Source organism: Lactuca saligna, chromosome 4 (genome assembly GCF_052625555.1).
Source record: "Lactuca saligna cultivar CGN05327 chromosome 4, ASM5262555v1, whole genome shotgun sequence".
NCBI lineage: Eukaryota > Viridiplantae > Streptophyta > Magnoliopsida > Asterales > Asteraceae > Lactuca > Lactuca saligna.
Window position 1 is genome coordinate 103,759,576 of NC_136420.1, and position 14,614 is coordinate 103,774,189.

At 34.7% G+C, this 14,614-nt stretch overlaps 1 protein-coding gene across 1 annotated transcript; it reads left to right on the plus strand.

Annotated features, from left to right (window-relative positions):
• Positions 1–1,267: 1,267 nt before the first annotated feature.
• Positions 1,268–2,032, plus strand: LOC145039997 (F-box protein At1g80960-like). Its single transcript, XM_078987990.1, has one exon. The coding sequence runs from the start codon at positions 1,268–1,270 to the stop codon at positions 2,030–2,032; it is 765 nt and encodes a 254-aa protein (XP_078844116.1).
• The last annotated feature ends 12,582 nt before the right edge of the window (positions 2,033–14,614 follow it).

A 14,614-nucleotide genomic window follows, 5' to 3' on the forward strand; every position in this document is an offset into this window, starting at 1 on the left:
TTTTCGTAGTTTTCAAATAGTCTCTCACGTAGATCTATTCTTTGATAGTTTAATGCCACTTTGCTTATAATTAATGGATGTGGAACACGTTTAAAAAACAAACAAACAAGCAAGCTGTTGGTATGATTTTATCTATAAAATTCAATGTCATAAATAGTATGACACGGACATGGTGGAAATGTAAAGCCTCAAATTTTAGCCGTGAATTAATAGTGAATTTTGTACATGATCAATGCTTTTTAGAAGATTGATAAATTTTACTGGAGTTTCACCTATTTTTACCCAAATATAATAAAATGATCGTGACAATTAAAATAAAAGCATCTGCAACCCACTCCTATTTTTCATTTTTTCTCTCATTTCTTCATCAATGCCTCTCTAACCCTACCCCATTTATTTTTCCATTTTGAGGGTAATGAATAGTATATGGTGTTATACTATTCATTTCTCCCAAAATAAGGATGAACTTTAAGTTATCAGTTTTAGTCATTATTTTATATATTTATATATTATTAGTTTATTTTATACACTAATTATAATTTAAATGTATTATTTAATACTTATAATATTGTATTATATAGTAAATTATATTAATTATTTATAAATATAAAGTTTATTTTTTGTTTATCAAATTCATATGAAAATTTAAATACATATTGAAATTTTAAAATACGATAACGTATTTTACAAAAGCTTATAATTAGTTGTTATAAATGTAATCTTATTTATTTAACAGTATTGTAATAAAAAAAAATATAGATTATATATTTGTTATAACCAAATTAGTAGAATGTGTCTAATTGACAATCTATATAAGTTGAAAAAATAAAATATACTAAGAATATACTTTTTGAAAGTAAAAAATAGCATATCGTTGGAGATCAAACACTGTTTACCTAATTTTTTAATTTATATTTTAAGGAAAAAATAGAAATGGGTTGGAGGATATTGGATCGCAGTTTCATTTTGTGGGGTTTTGTTTCCTTATAAATCAATGTCAATTTAACTAAAGGGATTTGCCAATATTTTCATTTTAAATTTCTATATCTGCAAACTAATTAAGAATGCAAAATTATAGAAAGGATCTTGTATATCACAACTACATATATGCTAGTATATGCCAATACAATTAATTAGGAAATCGTAAGATCTTGGTTTTAATTTATTTTTAAATTAAAATCTTGTGATCTACAAGATGACGTGCTGTTACGAATCGTCTATAAAACATTAATAGGGTTTGCTGTTTTTTTGTGGTGGTTACCCAGAGATGGAGAAACTGTTGAAAAGCGGCCCAGGATTAGAAGACATTCCGGAATTGTTCCACTGCATACAAACACGATTGCCGATAAAAGAAGCCGCCCGCACCAGCGTCTTGTCCAAGTCATGGCTTCATGCTTGGTCCACCATCCCTACCCTCAGGTTTCGTGAAGCCTATATGTCTGTAGTTAACAAAGAACCAGAAAGAGAGCTGTTTAAGTTAGTCGATCGCACTCTCGTAAGGTATCTCCGTGACGACATACCAGTCAAAAGTATTGACGTTATTATCGACATTGAGAACCAGGAGTCCGCCTCTTTTGCTGAAAATTGGATCCGGCCAATGGCAATCAAAAGTTGTCTTCAGGAGCTTTCCCTCGGAATCCGGCGTAGCTACGCCACCCTTACGTTGCCAGATGAGATACTCTCGGGTAAAAACCTAATTAAGATGAGTGTTTCCAGTTCAATGATTGATTCTGTTTGGATGGCTAGTCATCCTGTGATCAACTGTTTGTCGCTTCGAGAACTGAAGTTGCAAGATGTGCACATAAGTGAACAGGTACTTAATGACATACTGTCTACTTGTAGCTTGCCTGTCAAGGTACAGCTTTTCTCTTGCACGGGTTTCGAGACTATCAAGGTTAAGAACCTTCATTGTCTTAGAGAATTAGCAATAGTTTCCGAATATGTATTAGCAATGAATACTGTTTTGGAAATCAATACATTCGCTCGTTTACGTTTATATCTAAGCCTCTTCCTTTCGACCTGGATTCACTAGTAAGTGTTACGGAATTATCCTTAGGTCATATGATCGTGGACGATGCTTTTGTGAACATTATCCAATCGAAATTTCCTTTTCTCGAGAGTTTGAGACTTGATCTGGATTTTTGGAAGTTGGAGTGCTTCAATTTTACTTGTGTTACACTTAAGAAATTATCCATAGAGCTAGACCAATTCATTAAGCCAGTCAACATAAAGGTTTATGCACCAAATTTAATTTCTTTTCGTTTCCGTGGCTTTACAATGCCTAGTCTCTTGTTTCAAGCCACCATTCTCGAGGAAATGGATCTTGATCTGTTCCTGATGCGTCCCCTTATAATTGATGAATCTTTCTTTCTTAAGATGAGGGAAGCATTGACTTTCTCAAGAAAGTGCAACATTCAAATACTGATCACAAAGTTTGATGACATAATACCATCGGACATCAACCTCGACGATCTAACAAGAAGGGTCACATTTCCGGCTATAAACGTGCCACAACTGACATTTAGAACTTTTAGAGAAGACAAAGGCTTGGGGGATCAGCGCTTGCCATTTTTTGATGCATTATTTACGATTTGTCATCCAAAGCAGGTAGTCGCACTTGGAGACTCAAATTCTAAGCACAACTACTTTAGCCAGTTAATGGTAAGGGAGGTGGTGGAGAAGAAGACCAGAAAGGGGTATTGGCGTGATTACCTGCAACTTGTTGAAATAAGACGTCATGGTGATGAAAAATGGGAAACCCTAACAAATTCTTGGAGAAGCTTTCCACAGGGACTGGCTCATGTGCCTTGTTTAGAGTTCAAACTTAATTGGCGTTAGTCGTTAGATTAGGTATTTTACTATTTCTTTTTTAAAATTTCCTTCTATCAATATGTTTACAAAATATATACAATTTAATATAATTATGAATCTTAATAGGCATGCAGACAGGTTGATACCATTGCTTTTTTTTGTTTAACCTATAAAATGAATCAAAAACCATACCAATCGTGTATATTTAAGGTATTAGGGTTCCAGTTTAGTGTACTTACCAGTTCTGTGTGATACAAGAACCGGTTTCATCTTGTATTGTTACATGGTAAGGAAATGAAATTACATTGGTATATTTTTCAAGGAAATGAAAGTAAAATGCTAAAATAATAGGTTATATGTATGGTGTTTCGGTTGTAATAGATATGCAAACATGTTTCGTCTTGTGCACCACAGTTGCTTCCCTTGTATAATTTTGGTTTCGGGATTGAGAATGGATCTTGTAAAAAAAAAAAGACACTAAAGGTTTGGATTAGTTATATGCCTACTTACACATTTAAGAAATATTATCATAAAATGGATGAGGAACAAATTTCAATGCTTCTGAAGTGAGATTGTGATCTGCTATATGACCATAAAAATAAAAACACCATCTCCATGTCTACTTCAAAGATAATCACAAATTATTTCAAAAACTTGTAGCCCATGGGTTTGCTGGGTATTAATCGTGATTGGTTGTTCTTTTAGTAGTATTTTAGTATTTAGTTTAATTATCTAGTGAATTAATTCAATAGCAGTAGGATGAATGGGTCAATGAAGTATTAATCGTGACGTACTGTAGTTAGGGAAAAAAGGACATTGTGGTGCTACTGGTTTGGTGTTAACTGCTGGAAGTGAAGTATTTGAGGAGTCATGAAGATCACTTATTCGTGGAACATTAGATTATCTACAACGTATCAAGGTATGGATTATGGAATGTCTTGACCTTTTACATTATTTTTATGTATGCATGTAAATGAATTCATGGTGTTAAGTATATATGGCTTACACTGTCATTGTTTTCAAGATGCTTGGAGTCAATCGAAAACAGAAAAGAACCATTGTCTCTTTTGTTTAACTTGTTTATGGGCCAGGTTATTTAATATCAATGTATTCAGTGTGTGTATATTGGTTATGTATTGCTTTATTTTTCTCGGTTTGTTTTTAAAGAGAGTTGCAAGGATTTTATGACTAAATTCAAAATGCAGGAAGCTGTCTTCATGTTTCTAGTAGCATCAAAATTTATTTTCTACTTCTGTTTACTGAATACTTCCTTTATCATGTTGTACAAGTTTGCTGTATTTGGTTTTTATCTGATTGCTAAGCAGGCTTTTCAGTCATTAGGAATTCAAGAAAAGGTATGGCTACTGCTAGTTAATTTGTAATGGTTACCAATTTGACGTGTAGGAGGTAAAAGATAACGCAAGTAGACCCATTTTCCAATTATTCTGAGCAGAGTTCGTGATGTTGCAGCCAATAGATCAGCTCCAGATAATGAAGATCAGTTGCTCTTTTTGTTTAGCATCAATTTGGTTTCTTCAGAACTTCATTTCTATGTCCTAACAACAATGTTCACTTTGCTACTAAAAATATTTCAGGTTCAAATGGTAAAGCAAGCAGACATTGTTGCTTGTTGCTGTTGATGCTTGCTGCTGTTTTTGTTGTTTCTGTTGCTGTTATTGTTGTGCTCTTTTAGTTGTTGCTGTAGATGATGTGCTGTTTTTGCTGTACTGTTTGTTGCTTGTTGCTATGCTGCTTTATTTTTATTTTTTTTAATTGTTACTAGGAAATGATTGTTGTTGTTTCTGCTGTTCTTGATTATTGATATGCTGTTTTTGCTATCTTGTTTTTTCCTGTGACTGTTTTATGTTTATTGCTTGTAATTTTTTACTTTTATCGTCTCTACTTGTTAAATTTCACTTGATGGGAAATGTTTTGGATGATGTTTTTTAATTGTGGGAAGTGTTTTTAAATTTTAATAGGTGGTTATGTAAAAGATCAAATTTTTATAATTTTTTTTACTTTCATATCTTCTACTTCTATGTTTGTAAACGTTAATATCCATGGCATTTACTCTATAATTTATACATAAGAAGCTATATATTTAAGAAGTCAGGTACCCAGAATCAGAACCGATCATGGTGGTTCTGGGAGCAATTCTAACTTTCTAGGAACCACTATAGGAGGTTCCGGTTCCGATACCAACAACTTAAGAATCGCCGGTTCCAGGAGCGGTTCCGATTCCATCTAAAATAGACGGGTACATGTTTGTTTCATCCCTAGAGGGGGAGGTATCACCACGATGTGACATGGATCACAAGAGACATGCATTTCATTTAGATGTCACGATGTAACATTATGTTAGTCACGGCGTGGCATCTGGGCATGGGAAAACCCTAGTTTTTATGATCTAAGGCCCAATTTAAAGGAAGTGATGGTTTGTCACACCTCCAAACTAGGACGGCGGAAATGTCCGGGAGCAGATGACTTCATTGTATTGTATCATCACAATTGAGTATAACTGAAAACATAACAATCAACATCATACATTAATGATACCAACATACATTGTTTACAGAATTGTATTTGTTCACAACTTTACACAAAAGTGACAGTAAATATGATATTCCAACAATGTAGTAATTATCAAAATCCTTAGCCTGTGATACATGCTCACTAAGTTCCTGATAATACAAGTTGTTTTGAAAAGCATCAACTTAAAAGTTGGTGATTTCATAAGCATATTTGTATAAAAGCTTTGTAACAACTTTGATTTATAATAATTTGTAAAACTCCAGAAAATCCGATATTTCTTGTAAAAAAAATTTGTTTGTAGTCTTGTTCTAAAACTGTGGATAATTGCATATGTTTTCTTTGTATTCTGTTGTTCGTAATTGTAAAGGGTGTGGGTTCCCAGAAAATCTCATATCTCGTATTTTATAAAAAAATGCAGTCTTAAAGCCCTAATACTGGAGTCGTAGTAGTAAAGTACGAGAGTGATGCTTATTTTTATATTTTTTATAAAACCGACAAAGTGTATAATTTCGTAAATCCAAAATAACATTGTTAATCCCTATGTGAGTCGTTACAACCATGTTTGATACGACTAAAATATCTGTAATGACGCGTTCTTCAGGCGTCGGTTACGGAAAGATATTTGTCACCCTAGACTGGCCTAGTCTAGCTGTGCCGAACAGCTCAGGTGTGAGGGTGTCAACCCTGTATAGATCTATACACAATTACATCATTCTCCCTCCATTAGACTCTAGTTATAACTACAGAACTTACAGTGTATGATGCTAGATAGGTACGGCGAATGAGAGTCTCACAAGTGCCTTAACAGGTTTACGCGAAATTTTCTGTCGTAAAACTTTTGGTTTGTATACCGTTTTAGTTCAATTATTTATAACGCTTTTATAAATAATCATTAATGAATTCATCCAAGTGTAGTATACATTGTGTAGATAGTATAATCCTTTAAGTATACAAACTAGTAACATATGACAACATTTTACGACTATTTTACTAATAAAAATATTTTTTAGTAACATATTCAAGTTTTATGGTTTTAACACACCAAAATTTGTTTGAGTGTTTAGTAACACAAAAATACTCTATTTTTGTTGTGACTAGAACATGTCACAATTTCCATAAGATTTCATAAAATCCTTGAAATATATAATATTTCAACATTTGCACAAGTATTAATGGTAAAAATATATATGTCCAAAATTAACCATTTGGAGTGTAACTCTCATATTTTTACCACCCATCAAGTGTTTACAACCAAATATGTGATAACATCCCCCCCCCCCCCCCCCCCCCCGGAAGAATGAAAAACTCGAAAATAGTGGGGTATGAAGCTCACCTTGAGGATTTTTTAGATGTGGAAGAAGAAGAAGAAGAAGAAACTTTCGAGCCTAGCTTGTGTCTTGGAGAGATTCTTGAAATGTGGGTGTTCTAAGGAGTTTAACACACAACAAAGTGTGTAAATGGAATGTTCTAAGCACAAATATGAAACAAAACACTTGAGTTTAGCATAGAACTTACCTAGAAGCTTAGAATCCAATTCTTGATGATGATGAACTCGAAAAAAAAATAGAGAACAATGGGAGGTTTGAGAGGAAAATGAGTTGAGAACAAAGTTTGAAATGAGAGTGGGAGGAGGGGGTCGGCCGATTAAGAGATAGGAGGGGGGAGTAGCGGTTGACTCTTCCTAAAGATGATGGGACGTGTCTTGATGTATGAAGGTTAAAGAACTTGGAGACATGTTGGAAAATGTTGTGGCAGCAAGTCCATTATCCAATCTTATTTCTTTGTTTTTTTTAATAGTCCAACCAGCCCAATTTGTGGCCCAAAATAGGGGTGCTTGCTTGTTGACTTGGACTAATAATGGTTCTCGGCCCACTAATATTTAATGAAGGGTTTTTGGTCCAAATGAGGAGTTTTCGGCCCAAAGGAAAGTCAATTAAAAACTTTCGGCCCAATAGTGGTTTTCGGCCCACAAAGGCTCAATAAAAGGTTTTCGGCCCAATATCGAGCCCAATAGAAGTCTTCAGCCCATTAGGACCCGAAAAGGGGTTTTCGGCCCAACAAGGACAAATGGGGAAGTTATCGGCCCAATATGTGTGACATCCCCAAAATCTCGGCCAGAAAAGACCGGTTTCATTTATGTTTTTTAAACATTTTCAGAGTAAATCCTTTTAATTTTAAAAGAGATGCGGAATTTGTTCCCAAAAACAAAACATGATAAAATAGATTTTTATCAAAACATTTCATAAAGAAATATAATTTCATTTCATAATCAAAAATCGGGATGTCACGTTCCGATACAGACCATAAAGCATAAAAGATAACATTACAAGTCATTCAACAAATATATACATATACAGACTTGTAAACAAAACAACTTGATGATTCATCCATCTTATGCCCTTGCGCCACTTTCTGTAATACAAAGAAACTGAGTGGGTCAGGCTTGGGGGTCTGGTGAGCATATAGGGTTTTCAACACACAATAAATAATTATATTTAATTTCAACAATCAACAATAACCCGATTACCCATTCCCGTTATCCTCACTTTACGTACCTAAAAAACAACATCTATTATAAGAAACCTAATTTAGGATTTTTCATCGGGACGGACATTACTGCAGAGAGGCTTCCTCAACAATAAGTGTCCTAAAGGCAACCATGTGAGGGATAGAGTACACCGGTGAACACATCGTTCACAACACCTACAGGTTATGAGTCTGCTAGCGTTCCACATGACTGTCTAGAATAGTTTGTGGTCGTCATCCATACTCTGTTGAATGACTAGAATAACACCAACAACGAGGCCTCTCATCAATTTATTTCATTTCGCACCAACTGTCTACCCATGTTCTACCCAACATATTAGTAGATAAAAATATATATATATGTTTTATACATAATTTTTAAAAGAAAAAATGTATAGCATGCTCTTTCAATACTCCATCCAAATAGCAAGTAATACGTAAACACATAACAAGAAATTTCGAGGAGAGTCATATAAGTCTATATGTTATAAGGTAATAATAATGCCCTCACACAACCCGAAACTCGCTCGATCTTAATTCGAACTTTTGGGCTGTCTACTACTAAGCTGAAACTTCGAAAAATCATAACTTCCTCATACGCAGTCAGATTTAGGCGTTCTTTTTATGCACGCTCTCGGTTCAACATTATCTACGTCTTTCGTGTTGATCACTGAGGCTAAATATCACTCTTTCGTAAATTCACTATTTACGTCACGCTATGCCACACCGGTTTTATCGCGAAACTTCGACAGGTCATAACTTCTTCGTTATAACTCGGATTTCAGCATTCTTTATATTTTCGGAAACCTCGCCTCAACCACTACATCTTCGTGCATCAATATTGGGTTTATATAACATTTCATTTTTACGCTTATTTTTATTCTTGATTAAATCAAATCACATAATTAAGCAGATAAGTATAAAACACATAATTCGCAAATAATACATTCTTATTACTTCAAATTGGGTTACAAAGGTTAACCTAGACTGTTACATTGCTAAAAATGCAAGCCCAGAAACACGGGCGTTACAATATGGCCCAACGAAGAAGTCTTAGCCCAACAAGGGCTTTGGGCCGAGAATTCTTGGGCTAAGACCCAAATTTTATTGGACTTGGTTTATTAGATCGAGTTTTGGACTTCCATGAGGTTTTGTCGGCTTGAATCACAATGTATGGACGTAGGAACTTAATAGCATTGAAGTTTGAATGTCACTAAATGAATTGTTGCAAGGTTACACAAAGGGAATTTTCTTGTACAAGGATCAACATATTAACCCTAATTTGCTAGTTGTGACATCATACCCCTGTTAGAGGGAATTTCGTCCCAAAATTTGTTTTGGAGTAGTCTTCAAGAACTAGGGAAAAGATGGGGGTATTTTTGTATCATCTGATCTTCGCGTTCCTAGGTGATTTTCGGTCCTCGTTTGGCGCTCCATCGTACCTTTACAATAGGAATGCGACTTTGTTTTGTTCGTTTTACTTCTTTATCCATGATTTTAACTGGCTCCTCAACGAAATGGAGATCTTCATTTACTTCAATTTCATCAAGTAGGACAACGAGGGTCTTGTTAGATAAGCATTTTTTTAGGTTTGACACATGAAAGATGGGGTGTACTTTGTTGAGCTCTGGTGGTAACTGCAGCTTGTAAGCTAATCTTGGCAAAGATTTCAAATGGTCTGATGTATCTTAGATTCAACTTTCCCCGCCTTCTAAAGCATATCATCCCTTTCCATGGAGAGACCTTAAGCAGTACATGATCACCGACTTGGAATTCTAGGGGCTTCCATCTCCAGTCAGTGTAGCTCTTCTGCCGGTCTCGGGATGCCTGGAGTCGATCCTTGATCTGAGCGATCTTCTCTGTTGTTTCCCGGATAATCTCGGGCCCAGCGAGAGTGTTGTTTGGTACTTGCCCTTTCGCCAATTGTGCATCTCCTACCTCCGCCTAACAAAGAAGTGGTCGACATTTTCGTCCGTAAAGGGCCTCAAAGGGAGCTACCTTGATGCTTGTGTGATAGTTGTTGTTGTACGAGAATTCGATTAGAGAAAAATAGGTATCCCATGCCTTGCCAAAGTCCATAGGCTCGGAGCATATCTTCCAAGGTTTGGATGGTCCTTTCACTTTGCCCATCTATCAGGGGATGGTAGGCGGTGCTCATATCGAGCTGAGTTCCTAGTGACCTCTGTAACGACTGCCAAAACCGGGAAGTAAACCTACTATCTATGTCCAAGATAATAGATATGGGCACGCCATGTAATCTCACCACTTCTTTTATGTATATTTGGGTTAGCTTTTCCATCTTATATGTCTCCTTAATTGGCAGGAAATGGGCGGATTTGGTCAATCGATCGACAATCACCCAGATGGCATCCAATATGTCTATCATCTAAGGCAATTAGGTTATAAAACCATTGTGATTCTCTCTCATTTCCACTCAGGTATCTCTAGTTGTTGGAGAAGTCCCGAGGGCTTTTGATATTCTACCTTCACCTTGGCTCATGTCAGGCACTTACCCACATAGGTAGCGATTTCTACCTTCATATTCGGCTACAATATTATTGTTTGAGATCCAAGTACATCTTGTCGGACCCCGGATGGACAGTGTCACACCCCCAAACCTGAACGGCGGAAACATTCGGGGGCGGAGGATGTCATGTACAGTATCATAACAATTGAATAGTAAAGAAAGTACACACCACCATAATATATATTTGAAAAAGTTACATGGTTGTTGTATTACATGTTTCAAAAGTCAAATACAATATGATTCTCCAAAAGATGTTACTAACGCCTGAGCACTAGTCCCCAAAAGTAGTTGCTAACCTTATCTTTAGCAATTTCCTGATAATACAAGTTATTTCAAAGAAAAGTGTCAAAAATTAAGTTGGAGAGTTCATAAGTAGATATTTGAGTAAATGCATGCCATTTGAAAGTTCACGTTTGTTTTCTAGAAAATCCGATATTTTCTTATAAAGTGAGTTATGATTCGTTGATTTGTATAAAATGAATATATTGAACCACGAAAATCCTATATTTTCCTAAAGTTGAAAAGCAGTCTTAAATGCCCAAGACTGTAACTTGTAAGTAAATATGCCATACTTAAAATGACGATGTATAGTTTTATTAGTAAATGAAACTATAAGAAGTTTGTATTTTCACGTAAAAATAATTGTAATATTTCTTTTCCCGCAAATACATAATACTATAATAATTGTCTATCCTGTGAGTTTTCATAACCGTACATGATTGTTGTATTACATGTTTTAAAAGTCAAATACAATATGATGCTCCAAAAGATGTTACTAACGCCTGAGCACTAGTCTCCAAAAGTAGTTGCTAACCTGGTGTTTAGCAATTTCCTGATAATACAAGTTATTTCAAAGAAAAGTGTCAAAAATTAAGTTGGAGAGTTCATAAGTAGATATTTGAGTAAATGCATGCCATTCGAAAGTTCACGTTTGTTTTCCAGAAAATCTGATATTTTCTTATAAAGTGAGTTATGATTCGTTGATTTGTATAAAATGAATATATTGAACCACGAAAATCCTATATTTTCCTAAAATTGAAAAGCAGTCTTAAATGCCCAAGACTGTAACTTGTAAGTATATATGTCATGCTTAAAATGATGATGTATAGTTTTATTAGTAAACGAAACTACAAGAAGTTTGTATTTTCATGTAAAAATAATTGTAATATTACTTTTCCCGCAAAAACATAATAACATAATAATTGTCTATCCTGTGAGTTTTCATAACCATACTATGATGGATTTGCCTGTGGCGACGTTCTTCAGGCGTCGAAATGTTATGACATTTGTCGCCCCGCGGACTGTAGCTAACAGTTAGGGTGTGGGATCATCAGTCCCGTATAGATCTATACATAGTTATCACGTTCTCCGGGCGGAGACTCTGGTTATAAAACAAAGCTTTATTGTATACCTTGATAAGTATGATGAAATGTCCATATTTATGTCTGAAATGATTACCCTTTTTATAGTGTTGATAAATACATAATAATGATATGTATTTTCTTGACAAAACTACAAAATTGGTCCCTATGGTTTGCAAAAAACTTTGGATGGGGTCCAAAAACTTTCCAACTTGCATAGAAAGTCCAAAATCAAAACTTTTCTTTCGTTTCGGTCCTAAAAATGAAATGACTATTCTGCCCTTATTATTCATTTTTCACATTTTTTATTTAATTATAAATTTTAATAGTTAAAAAAAGAAAAAAGAAAACACCCTACCCCACACCCATTGACGGTAGTCTCGAGAAGGTAGAAGTACGAAAATAGAGAGAGAAAGTACTCAACTAGCAACCAAAACCCAAAGCCCTTGCATCCTTTATATAGGGTGCATTTTTGGAGCTCACGTCGTGAGCATGGAGTGGCTCACGTCGTGAGTTAGATCTTATCCCATTACCTAGACTCAAAGTATGATAGCCCAACTCTGGAACCCATCAGTCACTTGCTCACGTCATGAGCTTCTGTCTCACGTCGTGAGTTTCTGACAGTGTGGGGTTTTGTGCCCCGAACTTCGGAAATTCATATCTCTCGCATACGAGTTCCGATTTTTACCCTTTTTATATCCACGCATAGGCGAGAGTATACTCTACAACTCTCGTTTAGACTTCGTTGGCTAATTTTGACCTTTATTTTTAATATTACATTTTTAACAAGCCGGGACAGGAAAAGTCCGTTAAAAATTCATAACTTCTTCATCCGATGTTCGTTTTTGTCTGTCTTTTTACTGTTGTACTACTATTGCTGAGATCTTCGATTCTCGTTTAGGTTGTGTCGGCTAAAAGTTGCTCGATCTCTATTTCGAGTTTTTAGTTGTCTACCGTTGTATCCGAAACTTAGAAAAATCATAACTTCCTTTTACGAAGTCATATTTGGACGTGCTTTTTATGTACATTTACAGCTTAACGATATCTACAATTTTCATTTAGATACCTAAGGCTAAAAAGTATTTTATTGAAGTTTCGCGTTTTATGTTTAACAGTGTTTTACAGGTTTTGTTGCGGATCTTCGATTGGGTGAGAGAGAGTTATAGGGTTTGCGGCTGAAGGAGGAAGAGGGAGTGGGGGGTGCGATCGACCTTCTCTTAGGGCTAGGGTTTGGAAACCCTTAAATACCCACTCCATTTAAATGTTCTCCATAATGACCAAAATGGTCCCTCCAACTCCTATTTATTTCAAAACAGATCCATATTTTACCTTTTTAACCCTGTCTCTTAAAACCCTTTACAAACCAAGTCCAATACTTACCAAATTGCCCTTTAGCCTCCAAAATCTTTTCAAAATAAATTCCAAAATTACTTTTTAACCCCCGAATAATCAGATTTATAACATTTGGATTCCTACTACTAATATAGATTTAGGGAAATTATTTGTTTATTAAAATTTTATCTATTTATTAATTAATTAAACATTATGTTACATTTTAATTTGTCAAATGTTATTCAACAGTTTTTGATAGATGGGTTCATTTGGTAATTTTCTTTAAAAATGAAAAATCTCTTGTAATTTTTGGGACGTTACAAACACAATATTTATGGTTTGATGTATTTATTATGTATGTTAGCTTGTTGGTTGACCTAAAAAAGGAAGAGATGTATTGATGAGTAGTCTAGTAGTCAATAAAAGAAGTTGCCAAGGAAGTATTTTTGTTGTAACTTGTGGAAAATGCAAGAAAACATCACACAATTCAAGGACATGTAAATGTAAATGAGGTGGTATTTCTGATGCAAGTAGTAATGTTGTGGATAGTTAAGTTATGTTGTTAGGTTTATAGAGCGTGGTAAACTCTATTCTTTTGGTTAGTTAATTTCTGGATTCCATCCATATATGGGTATTAGTAACCCTTTTTGCTAGAATTTATAACTTAACTCTCTTACATTTGTAATGTAAGTCTTTTGGTATGATATATGTAACTATGACTTGGATGTTATGTTATGTGTATTGTATTAAGTAAGTTCAATGATCAAGTATTCTAAACTATGAAATTATATTGCTAAAACACTAATATATTCAGACTATTTGGATTCATTCAATCATCACATCAACAATCGGAAAAATCACTTTGTGATACAAAGAAATGAAAGTAGGATGTTATTATAAACAATTTTATTTAACTCAGATTGATTTATATTACGCCCACTGTATTTAAGTAACTTGAATGATTAGGTTGCATAAAGTATGAAAGTGTTTAAATCAGATTGATTTATATTACGCCCATTTTAATCTAAAAGTTGATTCTAAAATGTGTTTTTGTAACAAAAATGATTACAAAAATGAAGTTGATTCTAAAATGTGTTTTTTAATCTAAAAGTTGATTGGCAATGGTTACAAAAATAAAAGTATTAATGATAAATACTAAGTAACTAAACCTTTTATAAATACCCAATCTTAGTTACTTAGGAAAATGTGAATTTGCTGCTAACCCATGAAATTACACTTTGCACTTTGCTTAAGTCGTTAGTGGAGCGTGTGTGATTAACCGACACACTAACCTGGACTTAACAAGGTAGGCAAAGGGTAACTTAATATTTATCATAGTATCGGTGGAGCGTGTGTGGTTAACCGGCACATCGATTAAGGGGTAAATATTAAGGGTACCAAGTATATTTGCATGGTTACTTCACACCTTGTTTTGTGATCCTCGGCATCCCAGTCACAAAACCTAAAGGGCACACTCGAGGTTGAAACATGCCATTGAAAAGTTCAATGAATCTCAAAAGATCTA

Bases quoted from the DNA above. Each gene is read 5' to 3' on its own strand.
- LOC145039997 (XM_078987990.1), top strand. From the start codon at position 1,268: ATGGAGAAACTGTTGAAAAGCGGCCCAGGATTAGAAGACATTCCGGAA.